The following is a 20,141-nucleotide window of genomic DNA, read 5'->3' as shown; positions in this document are numbered from 1 at the left end:
CCAGTTGCTGGGGCACTCCAGCCCCAGCTCTGGCGGGAAACCGGACAAAGGATAGGAGTGTAACCACCCCCCTTCCTGGTCCCACCCAGGGGAGGGACCTAGTCAGTAGTGCAGCCCCCTTTAGCAGGATAAAGGTAGGAGCTGGTCCCATTCCAAATTAGATTAATCCTGAACTACTCTACAAGAAGAAACTCTGGACTTCGACGTTCTGCTCCACAGAAGACTGAAGAAATCTCCCTTGTGGGCAAGGAGTGTCCACCCTGCACAAGCAGGCACCATCAAGCGTCCAGCGGCTTCACTTTGTCGTCTTCCCTCGAGGATCCAGACTTCAGAGCCCGACGAGTCCCAGATTCCCAGACCTCTCCGACCTCAACTCACATCTCCAGCAAAGCTGAGACCCGTGGGTGTGACGAGACACGTGGGACCGGCCATCTTGGAAGAAAATGCACTTCGCTTCCAGCACGACTTCCGAGGTAAACTCGACCAAGTGCTTTGGGGAATGAGAGGCCCCAGCCCCGAGCAGCCCCTGCACCGAAGATCAGCCCTCCAGCATCCACGAGATCTGCGTGGGGCCCTTCTGCTTGTTTGCTGCTCGACGCGTTGTCTGGTCACTTGCCGGCTGACTAGTGGCCTCCTAGACGACAAACCTTTGAATCTTTGCTGCTGGTCTGGTTGCTCCAGACTGGCCCTTGCTCCCTTCCAAAAGAGGGGTAACCCGGACTCTCCTAGTCCGCACCAGACGCTTTCTTCACTCACCGCGTGGGTTGCCTTTGCCAAGGCCTGTTGACGCCGATTCCGGATCCAACACCGCCGACAGCGAGAGCCTGCGTGGGACAGCTCGTGCCTCCATCCTGGTCGTCGAAGACACCTCCTGGTCCACGTGGCTGCAGAGTCAAGCGTCCACTCTTCACCTGATCGCGACGACGACATCTGGTTCCTTGCTGGTTCCACACCGGTCACTGGCTAGTGACTTTGAACATTGTCCCCTCTGCTTTCAGGTCTCCTTCTTCACCGATCCACCCTTGGATCGCACCGGACACCTTCCTCCTGGTCGCCTGCAGCATCTTTTCTTTCAGACTCCATAGACTTCAACGCGAGAATCCGACGCACTTTGACACCTGTGCACCCGCAGTCCGTGGGTGAGGTAACAAGAGCATTTCGGTGCTCAAGGGTAGTTTAACTGTCCTGGTGTCCAGTTCCACAGTCGTTTTAGTCCTACCCAGTCAGGATTGTCCGTACTCACCTTTAACTTGAACTGTACTGTCCATAGACGTTGTTACGCACGCATCTCGCGTGTGAGTTCACACTCTGCACAAGCGTCCCGTGAGCCTCCTATTACTTACCTAAGGTGAAGATAGCGTAGTCCTAGCGAACCTCCAGCCTCTGGACAGCTCCATTTCTTTTATCGACTCTCACATTCCACTTACTTAGTATATGGTTTGTCGTGCCTCTAAGGCACCATTGTAATTTTGTGCAACTTGTCGTATTTTTCTTAAGAGATTGTCATGTGCTTAGCCCTCTGACCTCATAAAGAGTTCAGAGGTGTTGTTGTTAATAAATATACTGTTTATTTTCATAACAACCTGTGTGGTGTCCTTTCATCTGGTATTCAAGGGGTTATATTGTGGTAAAACAACTGGCTTCACATGCCAAAAGAGTTTAGCCTAAGACTGCTTTGTCCATGCTACCATTAGGAAAGCTGGTCTATAAGGTTGACTTACAACCAATCACCATAAGGGTTGTTTGGACTGATACAAGGTGGTCACTAGAAGTAGTGAACATCATATATCAGGCCAACTTCTCACACTCATTAATAGTCATAAGCACTAAATAATCTCCGCCCGTGAGCGGGAACCCGGAACATATAACAATATACATATATATGTGTAAATATGCAATAATTAGTACATAGTACTAAACCAAAATATACACATATACATGTATAAACCCATAATATGCAGCCCAACATAATGTATAGGCTAATAAGACCTTATTACACACTTTCTGCCGTATGAAAATACTCCATACATAAATGCAATAAACAGGCTAGAGCCTAGAAATGCATTTCATAACATAAATACCCTTTATTTTCATCAAAGAATCTGTTGTAAAAGGCAATTAGCCTAACAAGGCTGCATATGAATAAATGTCTGTGTTCAGAAAATCAGACTGGCACCTCGCCTTTAAGGCTCCAGAGAATCTGAACACTTTGCCTTTAAGGCCTCCAGGAGCCACCCTGCTCCCATCATGCACCACAGGTGACAGTTAAGTCAGTTCTTTTTTCCGGCTTGTTCTGTTAGGAACCTGGAGCTTGAGCTGGGCTGAATTTTACTTTTTTCAGTCAAAATGTGTTTTTTTCTTGTCTTTTTTTACAAGATTTAGTTCTAGTGGTGGTTTTCTTTCATTTTCTGACTAAACTGTTGGAGTTTTTTAGTCAGTTATGCCACCTTTGTTTTATAAATGTCCTTCCTGTGGGAAGAAAATGTCAAAGTCTGATCCACACACTGTTTGTGTTGTTTGTCTTCCTTCTACTCATAAGATTGAAGATTGCTATCATTGCCTTAACCTTTCCAGCAGGACTTTGAGGCAAAGGGAGAAGATGCGGCTCCTAGGTCGTTTGGAGAGAGAAGGAAAGGGGCCTTAAAGCTTGATTTCATTTGGAAGGCCCTCTTCCCGTGAAAGATGTGCGTCTCCTGAACCTTCAGCCAAGAAAAAGCGTCTTCAGGAAGCGTCGACGTCGAAAAAGGTTCGTTCAGCGTCGAAATCTCCTTCAAAAGCTCCATCGGCGTCGAGGACATCACCGGTGAGGCAGAAATCGACGCCGACGCAATCGCCGTCGAAGAGTCTCTCGACGTTAAGACATCTGGTGTCTGTTGCGGTAAGGACGACGTCGGGGGTACGGAGTTCGACGTCGAAGGAGATACATCACTCGACGTCGAGAGAGAGACAGCATTCGACGCCGAAGGAGAAACAGCACCCGACGTCGAAGGAGAAGCAGCACCCGACGTCGAAGGAGAAGCAGCACCCGACGTCGAAGGAGAAGCAGCACTCTACGTCGAAGGAAGAACGACGGTCGACGTCGAAAGAGACGACGGTCGACATCGAAGGAGAAATGGTCGACGTCGAAGGAAAGACAAAAGATGTTAAAGAGAAAAATGACGTTGACAAAGAAGGTGAGATCGACGTCGAAGGATGTTGGGACGTCCAGACATGAAAAGAAGAGGAGATTGGAGTCTCCATCGAAGTCTAGACATGCTTCAGGCTTGAGGCATGAAGAGAGTTTCAGTGGCTGTCTCCCCCACCTGCTGAAGGGTCGGCATCGAGACATTCGAGATCAGCCTCTTGGACCTCCCATAGGTCTTTGTCGAGGTCTGAAGTGATTCCACTGCCTTTGGTGGCCTCTACACCTCAAGACCAGCAGGAAAAAGTTGCTCACCAGGATTCTTCAGTGGTGGCTCACTCTGGTTCGACTTCAAGGCAGTCGGTGTCAGAGGAAAGGCAACAAGTTCCCAGAGAACAAACTCCATCTGGCTCACCACGATCTGAGCGGTGTAGCTCTTCAAGGTCTTCCAAATCTTCACTGGGAGTTCAGATTGTGCAAATTTCGCCGGAGGGCTCTCCTGAGCGTGCAGCACAGCCGATTAACATGTCACCGAGATGGTTGGAAAGCCTACGACACTGGAAGATGCAACCGACCGCTAATCTAACTAGTATGAGAGTTGCGGATCCTCAGAAGGTTGCGGTTCCTAGGAGATCACATTCTAGGTCTCCGGTAAGAGGAAGTACTCGTTCTAGAGAACGCAGACGGCAGAAGTCTGTTACTCCTGAAAGACGAAATAGGTCGCCTACATCATCTTCTTCATCGTCATCTCCAAGTAGAAGTTCGTATAGAGACTATTCTCCTACGATATCGTCAAGTCCCCCTTCGAGGGTATCCCCAGTGGATGACTTGGGCACCTTTAACGATGTGTTATGTCGTGGAGCAAACAAGTTCAACATTGTGATGGCAGCTCCCCAAGTGACATCTTCGGTCATTTTTGAGACTTTGCATCATAAGACGTCTGCTAGACCTCTTCTGCCTTTGGTTCCTGGTTTGTTGGAGCCTGCTATGAAAACTTTCTTGACTCCAGCCACGGTGGGTTCAGGCCCTTCTAGGATTGCGAAGAAATATAAGGCTCCTGACCAAGATCCTTTATTCTTATGTTCTGATCCGCCTCCAGACTCCCTTATAGTGGCGGCAGCCAGGAAGGCGCATTCTGCAACTTCTGTTTCCTCTGCTCCACCTGAGAAGGACAGTAAGAGCATGGATTCCTTAGGTCGGAGGACGTGCAACACTGCTGGGTCGGTGATGAGTGGCCAGTGCAGCAGCCTTACTGGGCCGTTATGATCGCCTTTTGTGGGACTCTGTGGCTCGGTTTGCAGACAAGCTTCCAAAAGATCAAAAAGACTTCCTGGAAATTGTAGGCGAAGGAGGTTTGGTTGCTAATCAAAGTATTAGTGCAGCTGCCGACTCTGCGGATCTTGCAGCGCATGGCTATGCGCATGGGATTTGTTCTAGGCGTTCAGCTTGGCTGCGTCTTACTGGACTAAAACCTGAAGCCCAAAGGAAAATGGTCAACCTGCCGTTCAATGGGTCTACATTGTTTGGGTCTCATGCAGACGACGAGATGGCAAAATTGAAGGTGAGTTGGATACTCTAAAGGCTGTAGGCCTAGAGAAGAAAAGAGAATTTAAACGTCGAGGAACTTTTCGTCCCTACGACAAGAGGCCTTTTCATCAGAAGAACCAACAAACAGGTTGGTCCTCGCAGAACCAGGGCCAGAACCAACAGAGATCGCAGTTCCAACAGCGTCGCCCTGGACGAGGTAGAGGAGGAAATAGACAGCAGTTCGCTGCTGCCAAACAACCTCAGAAACAATGAAGGGAGTCTTCCTCCTCAGCCGTGGACCACTCCGGTGGGAGGAAGCATTGTCATTCTTAAACGAGTGGAAAAAACTGACAAAGGACAAGTGGGTGATTGGTATGATTCAGAACGGTTACCATCTCCGTTTCAAAAGGCCACCTCCTCTCATTCTTCCAAAGAAACTGTTGCATTGGAATTTGAAGCTTTTACAAAAAGAAGCAAGTATACTCCTAGGAAAGAAAGCCATAGAGAAGGTTCCTCCTCAGCAGCGAAATCAAGGCTTGTATTCACGGTTTTTCCTAGTGAGGAAGAAGGGTCCAGACGCAGAATTCAGGCCTATTCTGGACCTAAGGCTGTTGAACAAGTACATTCTGAAAGAGAAATTTCGGATGCTAGCACTTCATCAGATCTTCCCCCAGTTACATCAGGGGGACTGGATGTGCTCCATCGAAATGAAAGATGCCTATTTTCATGTTCCCATTTCCAAGAAACATCGCAAATTTCTCAGGTTTCAAGTGTCTGTTCATCACTACCAGTATGCAGTGCTTCCATTCGGCCTGAAGTCAGCTCCCAGAACATTTTCCAAATGTATGGCGGTAGTTCCGGCCTTTCTTCGAAGGAAAAGGATTTTCATATATCCTTACTTAGACGACTGGCTTCTAAAGAGTTCATCCCATCTCTCTTGGAGGAGCATCTGTCGATATGCCTCCACCTCATGCGCAGGCTGGGTCTTCAAGTCAACTTCCAGAAATCTATCATGAATCCGACACAGCGGATCCATTATCTGGGGGCCCTGCTGGACACAGAAAGAGAAAACGTGTGTCCTTCGGAGGAGAGGTGGTTATCGATTAAGTCCAAAGGTCATCTTCTTCAGACCAATTACCCGACAGTTCGGCAAGTGTCCTCTCTCCTGGGGTCCATGTTATCTTGCATTTTCATTGTTCCAAACGCAAGATTGCACATGCGTCCTCTGCAGCAGTGCCTAGAAGATCAGTGGAAGCAGAGGACGGGATGCTGGGAGGATCGGATTTGTCTCCGCCAGTCTGCAAAAGATTCCATCAGGTGGTGGCTGAAGAGAGCACACTTGATGGGAGGAGTGCCTTTTCATCAGGACCCTCCGAAGCAGACCCTGATCACGGACGCCTCACTCCAAGGCTGGGGTGCTCATATGGGCCCTCTGCAGGTACAAGGCCTATGGTCAGATTTGGAGAAAGGATATCACATCAACCTGCTCGAACTCAGGGCTGTTCATCTTGCTCTAAAGTCTCTGGCTCCATCTCTACAAACTCGGTCCCTCCTGGTGCAGACAGACAATACAACAACAATGTATTATCTAAACAAGCCGGGGGGTACCAGATCCAGGGCTCTGTCCTTAGAGGCCCAGACCATCTGGAATTGGTTGCTAGCAAGAGACTTGTCAATAACAGCTGTCCACCTACCAGGGGTTCTCAATTCGCAGGCGGACGATCTCAGCAGAGACTTCGTCGAAGCTCACGATTGGGTGCTCAACGAAGAAGTCGTGCACAGTATTTTCCAGTCATGGGGAACACCAGATATCGATCTGTTCGCAGACGCGTCAAACGCAAAATGCCCCGTCTTCGCGTCCAGATTTCCCCAGAAAGGGTCGCAAGGGAATGCCCTTTTGATAGACTGGTATCAGAACTTACTGTACGCTTTTCCACCAACTCAGTTGATACCGACAGTAATCAACCGAATGTACAAGACCAACTCCAGGATGGTTCTGATTGCTCCCGAGTGGCCTCGCCAGTGGTGGTTCCCGGATCTCCTTCAGTTGTCGGAAGTGCCACACAGGAGGTTGCCATGTCGCCCGGATCTTCTGTCCAAGCAGAAGGGGCGAGTGTTTCATCCCAAACTGTCATCTTTATGCCTGGCAGCATGGCTCCTGAAGTCATCCAATATGGACACTTGCAGCTGAATCCGGATTGTATGCACATTCTAAAGGAGGCAAAAAGACCTTCTACAAGAAAATCCTATGGATTCAAATGGAAACGTTTTTTCCTGTGGTGTCAAAATAATGATCTTGACCCAATTCATGGTCAAGAACAGGTGATTTTACCTTATCTGTTGTACCTCGCAAGATCTGGTCTGCAGTTTAATTCCATTAAAGTCCATCTTGCTGCAATCACAGCCTACAGAAAATCGCCCACTCAGATATCCTTTTTTAGGATGCCTGTGGTGAAGGATTTTCTGGAGGGTTTACGGAAGGTGTATCCACCAGTCAGGTCTCCTCCTCCACCTTGGGAGCTTAATGTGGTGTTAACCAAGTTAATGGTTGCTCCTTTTGAACCGATACATAAAGCTTCTTTGCAACACTTGACTTGGAAGGTAGTGTTCCTTGTAGCTATTACTTCTGCTCGTAGAGTTAGCGAGATTCAGGCTCTGTGTTGTAAAGAACCGTTCACTGTCTTCCATGCAAATAGGGTGGTGCTCAGAACGCATCCTGCTTTCCTGCCCAAGATAGTGTCGGATTTTCATATTAACCAAACCATAACATTGCCTACTTTTTTCCCAAAGCCGTCTAGTTCTGCTGAAAGGGCTCTGCATTCTTTGGATCTGAAGAGAGTCTTAAAGTTTTACTTAGACAGGACTAAAGCTTTAAGAAAGACAGATCGTTTATTTATCAATTATGGTCCTACTAACACTGGTTTGGCAGCATCCAAGAGATCCATCTCTGGATGGATTGTGTCATGTATTCTTCTGGCTTATCAGCTAGCACATAGGTCTTTATCAGGAAGACCTAAAGCTCATTCTACGAGAGGAAAAGCTTCTACCACAGCTCTTCTTAGGAATGTGCCTATGTCAGAGATATGTAAAGCAGCGACGTGGCGTTCAGTGCACACGTTTACACGCCATTGTCTTGATTAGGAAACACAGGCTGATGCGCAAGTTGGTCAAGCATCGCTCAGAAATTTGTTTGCTAGTTCTAGCTGAGCACTGTGTTAAATTTGTTACTATGCTTTTTCTGTTCGCTCGCGTCTTGTGGGTATGAGCTTGCTATTCTATTCAGTGCTTATGACTATTAATGAGTATCCCCTGGAAGAGAAGGATTAGTTACTTAACTGTAATCCTAGTTCTCTTTCAGGGGTATTCTCATTAAAGTCATAAGCACCCTCCCGCCTCCCCGGGCGAGCAGTAGCATTGAGGTTTTTTCAGTATGTGTTATGAAGTTTTTAAGTGCAGATTCCTGCTAAAGTTTACTATACCGTACAAAAGAACTGACCGAACTGTCACCTGTGGTGCATGATGGGAGCAGGGTTGCTCCTGGAGGCCTTAAAGGCAAAGTGTTCAGATTCCCTGGAGCCTTAAAGGCGAGGTGCCAGTCTGATTTTCTGTACACAGACATTTATTCATATGCAGCCTTGTTAGGCTAATTGCCTTTTACAACAGATTCTTTGATGAAAATAAAGGGTATTTATGTTATGAAATGCATTTCTAGGCTCTAGCCTGTTTATTGCATTTATGTATGGAGTATTTTCATACTGCAGAAAGTGTGTAATAAGGTCTTATTAGCCTATACATTAGGTTGAGCTGCATATTATGGGTTTATACATGTATATGTGTATATTTTGGTTTAGTACTATGTACTAATTATTGTATATTTACACATATATATGTATATTGTTGTATGTTCCGGGTTCCCGCTCACGGGCGGAGATTATTCAGTGCTTATGACTTTGATGAGTATACCCCTGAAAGAGAGCTAGGATTACAGGTAAGTAACTAATCCTTACCTATAATCCTAGTTCTCATCCAGGGGTATACTCCTCAAAGTCATAAGCTCCCACCCACCTCCCCGGACGAGCATTACTGCAAAGTTATTGTTTGATGATTGCGGATTTGCTCAGGTGCTTATACACCAACAAAAAGAACTGACCTAACTGCCACCTGTAGTGCATCATGGGAGCAGGGGTTCGCCTGCAGGTCTTAAAGGCACGGTACCCTTACTCTAATGCCTTAAAGGCAAGGTGTCAGTTTTCTTTGTTTTCTTTATACCCTACGGCAGCCTACTGGCAAATGCCTGCAATTACAAGTTTCTCTATGGCAATAAAGCATTGTTGTATGACAAATGTTTACTGCTCTCTTTCTTCCTTAGGGTTTGGGAGAGTATAGGTGCTACTATACAAACCTATGTAACTTCAGCATTGTGGACATTTTTTAGGCTACATACATATGTTTTCACATATGCATATATAGGACTATATATGTATTTTCTATATGCTCCAGGATCCCGCACATGGGCGGGGATTATTCATAGATTATGACTTTGATGAGTATACCCCTGGATGAGAACTAGGGTTACAGGTAAGTAACTAATCCTTTCTTACCTGTAACCCAGTTCTCTCTTGGGGGAATCTCCATTGAAGTACTGCGCAATCCTCCCTCCTCCCCAGTGGACATAGCAGAGGAAATTAATGGACTTATCTTTCACGAACACTGCCCGTAAAAAAAAACTGAGGCAACTGCCACTTGCTGGGCATGATGGGATGCTGGTGGTCTCTGGGATATTAAAGGCACCAACACTCTTTTAAACTCTCATAATAGCAGCCTATGGGGATACAGTGTCCCACTATCCTTCATCTTACTCTTACAGGAAAAGGGTTTGTGAAAGATTTAAACTGTTTTGTAGAGACATTTACCTAAATTATACATATAAATGGGTACATCAACCCTTTTGTAAGTACAATTGGAAGAAGTTCACCACTGTAGCCTGGGTTTAGGTTGCATGTTATGTTCTTCAGTGTTTCTGCAGGCCTTCCTGAACAAAGGCGAATGTCTACACTTAAGATATTCTGTGAAGGAGTGCTCCAGGAATCCAGCACTTGTGCGGAACTAGTCAAATGCTTATGACTAGGGTTCCCCGTTTTCACTGAATTTTACAGATAAATACAGACAGAAAACACTTAAGGTTCCGTGAGAATCGTTATGATGTTTTGGGCATGATCGAATATGGGCAAGTTTGGTATCTATGAACCGTAAATGACGAGTTTAGTAAGTGTACGCGTTTTCGCTACACTACTTGGAAGGGTTCGCCTTATTTACGCATTTTTTCATCTGAACCCTCGGGTTCGATTTTAGATACGGCATCCATTTTGTTTCTTGCCCTCACGTAGTCAGCTAGCAGGCAACTGTCCGCGTCATGACCCTTAGTTCCCAAGCCTTACGGAAGACGCATATTCCTTTTGTGCGTCTTTTATGACAAGGGGAATGACACTGCAAAGGCAGATGGCTCCGCTTGAGGGTAATCTTGCCGTGCCGGTCTATTGTTTCAGCCTTACACGTACTGGGATCGAATCCTTTGATCCTGTGATTATGTTTCCGATATTACCCTCACACTCTTTTCTCTACTGTTGTCTGTCTTCCTTGCAGCTGTTCTTGTCTCTTTCTTTCGTTCGTTTACAACTAGCGTGGAATGTGCGTAACGGTGAGAAGATGTGCTTTTACAGTTGGGAACCGGCAAATGTTACCGTAATTATGTTCCGGGTTTCAAGAAGCCCTTTTGAAGTTTATTGTGGGAACTGAGTTGTAACCTTTTGTTCGTATGTTGTACAATGACGAAAATGTGTATAAAAGGAGCGATTCACATATGCAATTTGAAGCAGACTCTCAGAACCTACACGTTGTTGTACTTCTAGCGATTTCTGTATCCCTGCAGTAATAAACGCTGATCTTTGACGCCGAAGGAAGTGTCCCGTGTCTCTGTCATTTTGTACGCCAGAACAGGTAACCCACGAAGGTTTCAGGTGTTGTCCCCTGGCACCGCTGGGCCTTAAATAGTCCAGTCCTTCACACTGTCTTTCCTGCCTGTGTTTATTTTTAAAAGCCGAAAAATACAGATAATTTGCCATCTTTTGAGTGACTCACCATGCTTAGATTAATGACTTTTCGGCCAATAGCTATACATAATCGCAGCATGGGAGCTACAAAGCTCAATGAATTGTGCTTAAATTAATGCATATCTCAACATGTATATGTTATTATATTTGTTTAATGTGGGTTTGTTATGTTATTATTTTTGGCTGTGTAATGTGCTGAAACCTGGCAGGCATCAAAGTATGAGTGTAGGTTTATCCGTTAAATAAATGCATTAATATACGAGTTGTCATCTCATCTATTCACAAAACACCAAATAAACATGGATAAATAACAGTAAGATTACCAAAATATAAATATGGATAAATACAGACGGACATGTAAAAATAAAAATAAAAAAATACTATAAAACAGAGAGCCCTACTTATGACTTCAACAGAGACTCCCTCAAGAGAGAACTGGGATTACAGTTAGGAAACCATATCTTATTCTGTCTTTCTACAGGCAAGGTCTTGCTCTCTGCACAGTTGAGTTATCCTTTGGCTACAGTTGCCTGATCAGTCCTCCTGGTTTAAATCACAAATTGTTACACGATTTCTGAAGTGGCTACAACACGTTTCCACGTCTGTTTTTGAGGCCTCTGTAGAACCTCAATCTTCTCCTTACTTATGTGATGTGTACTCCATTCGAACTCCTCCACAGCTGTCCTTAGCAGCTACTCACCATTAAAACTGTTCTTGATTGCCATCACCTCTACATGGCTTGTGAGTGAGCTTCAGGCTCTATGTTCATCCACCGTATACACCACCATCCTCTTTTAGCTGGATCAGAAAACTAGAGCCTCCTTTGTAACGAAAATTTACACTGTTCCATGTCAGTCATAACATCACACTAAGCTCCGTCTCTCCCCTACCTAAGGTTGAGGCGAGACTCCATCGCTTGGACACCAAAAGAGTGCTCAGTTTCTAAATCGATCGTTCCAAAGAATACCAGGTTGACGATCAGCACTTTTTTGGTATCGCTAGAGCAAAAAAAGCAGGGCTGTGTCGAAGCCTGCCATCTTGAGATGAATTGTGCTCTGCATTAAGATCGGCTATGCATTGGCAAAACAGCAGTCTTTTGAAGAGTTACACTCTCACTCCACTGAGGCCAAAGCTGCTACAAACTACGTTAATGTACAGAGTCCCTGTCCTATACATCTGCAAGGCACCTATGTGGGTACCCATCCATATTTTCAGAAAACTGCACTGTCTAGACAGTCTTTTCCAGCGAGAGGGGCATTTTCCTCGGTCCTGCAGGACTTTCTGGTTAGTAGATTCACAGACCCACCTCCAAATAGTTCATGCTTTGGTATATATTCAAAAGGTGAGGAATCTGCGGCTCAATGCCTCTATCAAAAAACAAGTTGACTTCGGTAATGTTATTTCTGGTAGGAACTGTATCTAGACACAGATTCCTCGCTGATCCTCCCTGTTCTGTGATTGCACTCTACCCTTTAAAAAGATTGCATGCCTAGGAATCAGCAGTATGTTATGCCAATTGGCATTTGAGGCTGCATGTCTGGAGGAGCGAACAGTCTCAAAAGCTACTGAAGTCAGCGCACCAGAGTGGAGCCTGATAGGCTCCCGCAAGTCAAGTCACTTTCAGAGCAGAACTGTGTCAATGTGGAGTCGCACAATACCATCTTCCGGCACGCAAAGGTACTAAAATAAGTCTCTGGATCCAGTTTGACGCCTAGGGAATATTTGACAGATGAGGAATCTGTGGCTAGGTAGTTTCTACCAGAAAGTACATTGTCAAAGGTAAGTAACTGGTTCGACAGAGGTCAGCAAAAAGCTCATGTTCAATTTTGGTGAAGGCAACAGCACATGCAGTGTATAGGAAAAGCAGATTTTTCATGAGCAAAGATAGCAAATGAGCAAAGGTTCTCAATAGCCTTAGAGATAATGACTCCCTCTCAGACCATGCCCTACAGTCTTACGCTGAGGGGAAACATGTCCAACCATTTTCTCACCTGGCACAGCATCACAAAAATGTTTGGGTGCTGAACATTGTGAAGTCAAGTTACAAAAGCAGATTCCATTTTTCTCCTCCTTCCATATCTCTGACATCATTAAATCCATCACAGTTAAATTATCTAGTTCAAGAAGTAATTTAAAAAAACCTTCTCAGAAGGGCCATCCAGCCTCAAAACTGTGGTTCACAGAAAGTCAAATTTGAGGTGTTCATTCTGGGCCCGAGACATGCCAACATATTAAAAGGGAACATTTTTGCTTGCTTGCTTGCTCTTCACCAGATTTCCCCCCACCTTCATTAGAGAGACTGGATGGTATCAATATTTTGGAATTATGTCTGTTTTCACTTTAACTTGTCTGTCTGTACCTGACTGGCTGGTGAAGGCCAACACTGCATTGAAACACCAGCAAGACTTTGGCACAATTTTGTCTCTTCTTTCAGTACTGAATCTCCAAATAAAATCGGCAAAATCTATCCTGCATCAATTTCAAGCAGCTCAATACTTGATCACATGTAGATACATTTCTGGCAAAGTCTGTCATCTATGCTTTCGAAGATTCTTTATGATGATTACAAAAGCTCTGTCAGCAAGACGGGTCTTATTTCTCCTGGGCAGCATGGCCTTGTGCATTTTTCAAGTCTTGAGTGCCAGACTTCATGTGTCTGGTGCAGGAATGTTAGGCAGACCAATGGTGTGAGATGATGTGATATTGGGAAGAGAAGGTAAAACTGTCCAATCATGCCATTCAGTCTGTATTGTGGTGGTGCAAGAGAACGAACATGCTACTGAGAATCCCTCTCTGTCACTACACCTGCATCATTGCAAGGATGTGGAGTCCACACGGGAGATCTCTCTGCTCAAGGCATGTTGCCCCCGATTGAAAGGCTTGTATCATCAATGTACTGGAATTGAGAGATATACATCTAGCCTTGAAGTCCTTCATCCCATTTATTTCCACATTGACAGTTCTGATCAAAATCCTCATCATGACTTCCATGCACTATGTTAACAAGCAAAGTGGAAAGAGATAAAGGGTCTTATCAAGAGAAGCCCAATTGTATGGTACTGGGCACTTGCGAGAAGCTATTTTCTGATGGCAGTTCATCTTCCAGGATTATAGAGGAGCTCAGTAGATATTTACTAGAACCGGAATTGGACACGGTTGTCTTGCAACACATTTTTCGAGAATTGGACACTACGCAAATTGATCTGTTTTCTCAAAAAAAATTGTAAAATGCTATACCTTTTTGTCTTGTTTCCCAGTGACCAAATCCAAGGACTATGGTAGGTTGGTGGAGTGGTCGAGGAAATTTGCCTATGTTTTTTCTACTAACCACTTGCCTTCTAAAATCACTGTTGAGATGATGCAGTGTGAGGTGACTGATAATATTTGCCCCAGACTGACCAGGGCAGTGGTGATATCTTGATCTACTCAACTTGTTGCTTAAACCTCCTAAGAGGCTACCCCACAAGTCAAACTTGCTCTTCAGGATATTCGAGAGAATATTTCATCCCAGTTTCCAATTGCTGAATGTGTCTGTCTGACTTTTGAGCTCTTGTTATGAAATCCTTGCCTCAATGAGAACTTAAAAAATGTTGTCTGAAAATGAATGGGCCCTCCATCTGAACCCATATATCAAGCAAACTTAAAACATGTTTCCTGGAAAGTAGCTTTTCTTGTGGCTATACTTCTGCCAGAAATGTGAGTGAGCTTAAAGCTTTGTGTTCAAAGAAACAATAGCTGGTTTTTCACTGCTACAATGTATCCTTAACAACTCCTTCTTTCCAGTCACAGTCATCAGATCTTTGTCAAGAAGATAAATTCACTTCCAAGTTTCATTCTGGATCATTCCTTTCCAGCAGAAAGAGCTCCCCATACTCTAGACTTGAAGAGAGCTCTAAAATACTACTTTGAATGAACCAAAAACAAAACTAATTTTAAGTTACGGAGTGGCCTAAACTGGGATGGCTTCATCTGAGCACTCCAGAAGATAGCTAGTGCACGTGTTATTAGAAGGCTAACATCCTGGTAAGCATAGAGCACAATTTACAAAGGGTAAAGTAGCTACCTCTGCCTTGATAAAAAAAAAAAAGCCCCAGCTTCAAAGATCTGCAGAGTATCCGCCTGGAAATGCGTTCACACTTTTGCCAAACAGTACTGTATTGACTCTAACTCCATGACTCCACTGTAGTGGGTCATGCTTTCTTGCATAACTTATTTGACTTTGAGCTTTATTGCTTTTTTTCTTCACATTCAGAAGCGTCGCACAGAGCTGTGTATATGATAGCTTTACTATTCTGTTTGAGTATGCGAGAGAATCCCATCACTGAGAAGGAAAGCCTGGCTTTAATCCAAGTTCTTTCTTGGGTCTTGGTTCCTTCTTGGCACAGTGCTGTCTGAACCAAAGCAAATCCATCGTTCCAAAATAATAAGGCATTAGAAGTCTGCAGCTTTATTTTCTCAAAAATGTTTAATAGGAGAAAGTATTAATTTAATAAAATTGGCATTTCTGAGTGACTGCCATTGGCAGCGTACTATTCTTAAAGTTCTAAAGAACTATCATTACAGGTAAGTAACATTTCCTTTTCTTACATGATTGCCAGGATTTTCCACCACACACCCATTCTCTAGTTATTTTTCATGTGGTCCCCAAAGACGACTGCTGAAAAAATGTTTTATTTGTGCAGACAAAATTCTATATCTTTTAAAAGTTTCTAGATTAGACTTTTCACTGCAATGTTGAAGCTGCTAGTAAAATATTGCTGTTGCTTCCTGTTTTGCAGTCTAGCATGGTGATGTTTGACTTGGCATGGATTATGTCTAAAGATTCCAATGATATGCTGTGGTATGTACTCTATTCATTTTAGTCCTTTAAACATTTATGTATTCTACTGACTTAATCAATAACCCGTATTTTATTAATCCAGCTTGTAGACGCTGCTCTTTTTTCATGCATCTGTATTATTTTCGCTTCCTATGATGCTGTAGGTATCTGCTTTGGAAAGCTCACTTAAATTTAAATGCGCAATGTGTAATTGTGCATGTTGACACCTTAACACTTGTATAAGGGTTGTGAATGCATCAGGTGCCTTTAGGTTTTATGCTTTTAAATTCTCTAAGACTGGCTTGTGGATGATTCATGTTAAACAACCTTTTGCTGGTAGCTGGCAGGGTCTGTGCACATTTTAGTGTTTTTTTTGTTAATCGCTATCCTCAGATGCTCATCCGTGATTTTGCGCTCCCCATGCATTTGTTGTGTAGTTTGTCTCCTTGTCTCCGCACAACAGTGATTTGATATGAAAACTATAGAGGATGTAGGGAAATATGGCCTTTCTACACCTTGCTAGCAAGCTGAAACATGTTTTTTTTAAATTATATATTTTTTATTTTACAGAGTTTTATATAGCAACGAACCTGACCCAAATCGGGTGTCGGAGCGCTTTACATAGCACCAGTTGCATTACATGAGGACACATTCATTTTTTTGTTAGGCACAGGGAGATTACGTGATTTGTCCAGAATCACAGGATGTTCAGCCTCATTGCTGAGACTCGAACCCAGGTTCACAGATTCGAGGTCAACCACCCTAGCCGTTAGGCCACCTCCTCTCCCCAATGTATCTTTCCTCTTGCATTACTAAGGTTATACAGCTTGCCCTGCCACTGTCAAATGCCTCTCTTCATTGAAATTGGAAGCATTTCATAATCATGGGCATGATGTGACTGTCCCATTGCAATACTTACTGTTGTAACTGAGAGGAGTTGCAGTGTAAGCGGGTTTACATTGTAAGCCCTTGTGGTTTGAAGAGCTCGTCTCTCGTGGTCTGGTGCAGGTAGCCCAGGTCCAGCAGGGCAACCCAGGTATTGAGTGCACCGCCAGTCCCACGGTACTATAATAATGCAATATGTGTCACTTTAATATGTACTAATGGCACTGAACCACTGGTTCTTTAGCCTATCTAAGTCCTTTCACAAAGAGGACCAAACTTTAAACGTTAGCCAATCAGGGGCCTGGCTGCACCCTCTAGAACACACCCAAGAGAGGCTGAATCCCTCAGATTCCCCCCGTACATGTGTGATGGGAGTTTCTCTTTTCCAATCCTTTTCTTAATCCTTGAGATTGCCCCAGTATTGGAACTTTCATAGATTCCCATGCTTTTGTATCATTCCCCGTCGTTGGAATGGGAGTCTCGGTAACAAAAATAACATAGCAGTAAGTACAAAAGAGAAAGAAAAGGCCTAGGCCTCATTCCCTTTTGTAGCATATCCGCCTCTTTTTGTAAAAGAGACCAAACTTAGGTATCAGCCAATCAGAAGAGCCTCCCCCCATAGAACCCTCCTGAAGGAACCTCGGAGCCTCAGATTTTCTACTGCATGTTGTGCTAGGGAGTCTCCTTTGAGCTATGCTCAACTTCTACTCTTCAGGAATTTTCTTCAAGGTTTTTTCTTCAGATTCTTTTCAGATACTCTTCAGATTGTTAGCTGTTCCTTCCAGGATGTTTGACAAGGAGAAGGCCCTTTTTAAGCCATGTTCCACCCGTGGCAAAAAAAGGCTGTTCACTGAAGATAAGCATAAAGACTGCATCTATTGCCTCTATCCTGACCACAAGGCTGCGGACTGTGAGATCTGTCGCACCTTCTCAACCAACCCGTGAGGATATGCTTCTGACATGGCTCCAGAAATTGAAGTCCAGGAAGGATACTGTCTCCGGTGACAGTGAGGACTCTGCTTCTAAATCTTCGTCAAGAAGGTCAGTCAAAAGGGGTAGGGGTTCCCCTTCTCCTTCTCTGGAGCATCCTTCTAAGGCATCAAAAAAGACCCCCAGAGAGTCTGAGAGCCATGGTCCAGGCGAATCTCCTCACCGTGGTGAAAAGGAGAGGGTCGGACCATCTACGCCTTCAAAGGGTTTGAAGACTGATCCAGCCTTCAGAAAACCCTCTTCCCCAGATTCGGGAAAGTCTGACAGGAGTTCCAAGTCGTCGTCGATGAAAGCGTCGACGGAAGCTCCGTCGACTAGGAAAAAGAAGCCTAAGCTGATTGCTGGTTCTGTCGACGGGACAACCGACGACGACAGGATTGTCGACGAAGGAGTCGTCGACGAGGATGCTGACGACGACAACGTCGAAGGCGACGACGATGACAACGTCGACGAAGGAGTCGTCGACGAGAAGTTCGTCGACTGTGGTGACGACGACAGTGTCGTTGACGAGAGCCTCGACGACAACAACATTGACAACGTCTACGGCGGGGATGTCGACAGTCTCGTCGACGGCAGCGACGCCGACGCCTATATTTTCGTCTAGTGTTTCAGTGTCGACGAAGCATATTCCGGCGACGACTGCGGCGTTTTCAGTTCGATTTTGGCATCTGAAAAGAGAATCACTATCTCAATGACCAGAATTACGCAGGACATGACTTCTCCAAGGAGGGTAACCCCCTTGCCGCCAGCACTACTGTTGAATGAGGATGAGTCGGAGGAGGAGGATCAGGATCAGGACTCGTATGACTATGCTGACAGTCCCTCTCAACTTCTAGTAAAGTGCCAGGAGACGGATTTAGAAGGAGGATATAACCAAGAGGGTGATTATTATCATCATCATCAATCTGCCCAACCACATCAATCTTTAGATCAGGGCATGGTTTCAGTTCCGTCTTCTTTCTTGCAAGACCTACACCTGATGCTACAGGATTACAAATCTAGAGCAACAAAGCCTGCTCAGGCTCCAATTGTACAGGCCGTTCCTGTCGCGGCATCTACCTCAACAGCTGTTCCTGAGGTACCAGCTCAGGTGTCTCCTCCATCACAGACACCAATGCCAGAAGAGCTTTCCAGGCCAGTATACACCCATGATTATTCCTCGGATGAGGATCATGATTCAGACGATGGTGATCAAGCTACTGAATGGGATGAATACATCATTCCGGACCCTCCATCTCCATGTCCGGACACGGTGGATTCCCCTCCGGCGGATATAGGCGGCTTTCATCAGTTAATGGAAAGAGCAGCTGGCATATTTAAGTTGGCAATGCCTGCGGTGGCCACTGAGTGTTTCTTGTGTGATTTCAATGAACCTTATAGAAAGACGACAAGATCCATACCGATAGTGCAGCATCTGTGGGAGGAAGGCCTTAAGGCTATGAAGAACCCAGCGACGGTGGTCCCTGTACTACCGCGTCTTGATAAAAAGTACAAAGCACCTGACAAAGGGCCAGCTGCCTTAACGGGCCACCCAAGACCGGACTCGGTTATCTCGCAAGCGGCGCAGAGGAAATCCCGCAACCCCTCTGCTCCCTTGACAACTCCTCCGGACAAGGAAGGACAGAGATTGGACAATGCTGGTAAGAGATTCTCGTCGATGGCGAGTCTTCTGGTGCGAGCTGCCAATGCCCTGGCAATATTAGGCAGATATGACTGCCAGCTTTGGTGTGATGTCGCTTCGTTCCTGGATCAGCTTCCTCCAGAATCGAAATCAGAAGCAAAAAAGATCTTATAAGAGGGGGAGGCGACCTCGATGGAGATCATGGACTGCGCCATGGACATTGCTACGACGGTGTTTCGCTCGTTAGCTGGGGCTGCAGTCCTCCATCGCCAGGGGTGGCTGCAGGCGACCTGGTTTCGACCTGAGATACAAAATAAGGTCCTAGATCTACCTTTTGATGGGGAAGCCCTATTCGGAAAGCTAATTGACGACACTCTTCAAGACATCAAAAAAGACACGGAGACCGCCAGATCTTTGGGTACGCTGCAGTACCGCAAAACTCCTTTTAAAGGATCCAGAGGCAGAGGTGCGAACTACAGAGGATCCTATCAGCAACAACGATATTCATCCTATGGCTCGGGATCCCAGCAATACCGCCAGCCTTATCAACAAAGGCAGGGCCAATCCTCCAATTACTCCAGGCCTTACATCAAGGGGAAACAGGCTCAACGGGGGCGTGATACCTCCAAACGTCAATAGCGGCCTCCTGGCTCTTCCTACTGTGCCCTCCTCCAGGAAGTCATCAGTTGGAGGCAGTGTATCCCAATACCTTCACAATTGGTCCAAGATAACATCGGACCGTTGGGTGCTCAACATCATTCGAAAGGGCCTTACCTTAGAATTCACTCAAATCCCGCCATCCAAAGCCCCTGCAGCCATTCTATCTGCGGCTCGAAGCACATCAGATGCTCCTGAAAGGGGCAATAGAGCCAGTTCCTGCCGACCAAAAAGGACAAGGATTCTATTCTAGGTTCTTCCTGGTAAGGAAGACGCTAGAAAAATGGCGCCCCATTTTAGATCTCAGGGAGCTCAACACCGATCTCATCTCTCTGTCTTTCCGGATGGTCTCTCTTCAAGACATCCTGCAGCTCATCAATCCGGGGGATTTCATGGCCACGCTCAATCTCG

The 20,141-nt window shown here is 45.4% G+C and overlaps 1 protein-coding gene across 3 annotated transcripts in view; it reads left to right on the top strand.

Moving 5' to 3' along the window:
* Positions 1–20,141, top strand: part of CDC45 (cell division cycle 45) — a 435,048-nt gene that overhangs the window by 192,446 nt on the left and 222,461 nt on the right. For all 3 annotated transcript variants that reach the window (XM_078667950.1, XM_078667952.1, XM_078667951.1), the window contains one exon: positions 15,537–15,598. In XM_078667950.1, coding sequence (XP_078524076.1) covers positions 15,537–15,598 — 62 coding nt within the window. The remainder of the gene's footprint in view (positions 1–15,536; positions 15,599–20,141) is intronic.

The sequence above is a fragment of the Lissotriton helveticus genome, chromosome 11 (genome assembly GCF_964261635.1).
Source record: "Lissotriton helveticus chromosome 11, aLisHel1.1, whole genome shotgun sequence".
In the NCBI taxonomy this organism is placed as follows: Eukaryota; Metazoa; Chordata; class Amphibia; order Caudata; family Salamandridae; genus Lissotriton; species Lissotriton helveticus.
The sequence above is the reverse complement of the archived record's forward strand: the minus strand, read 5'-3'. Positions and strand labels throughout refer to the sequence as shown.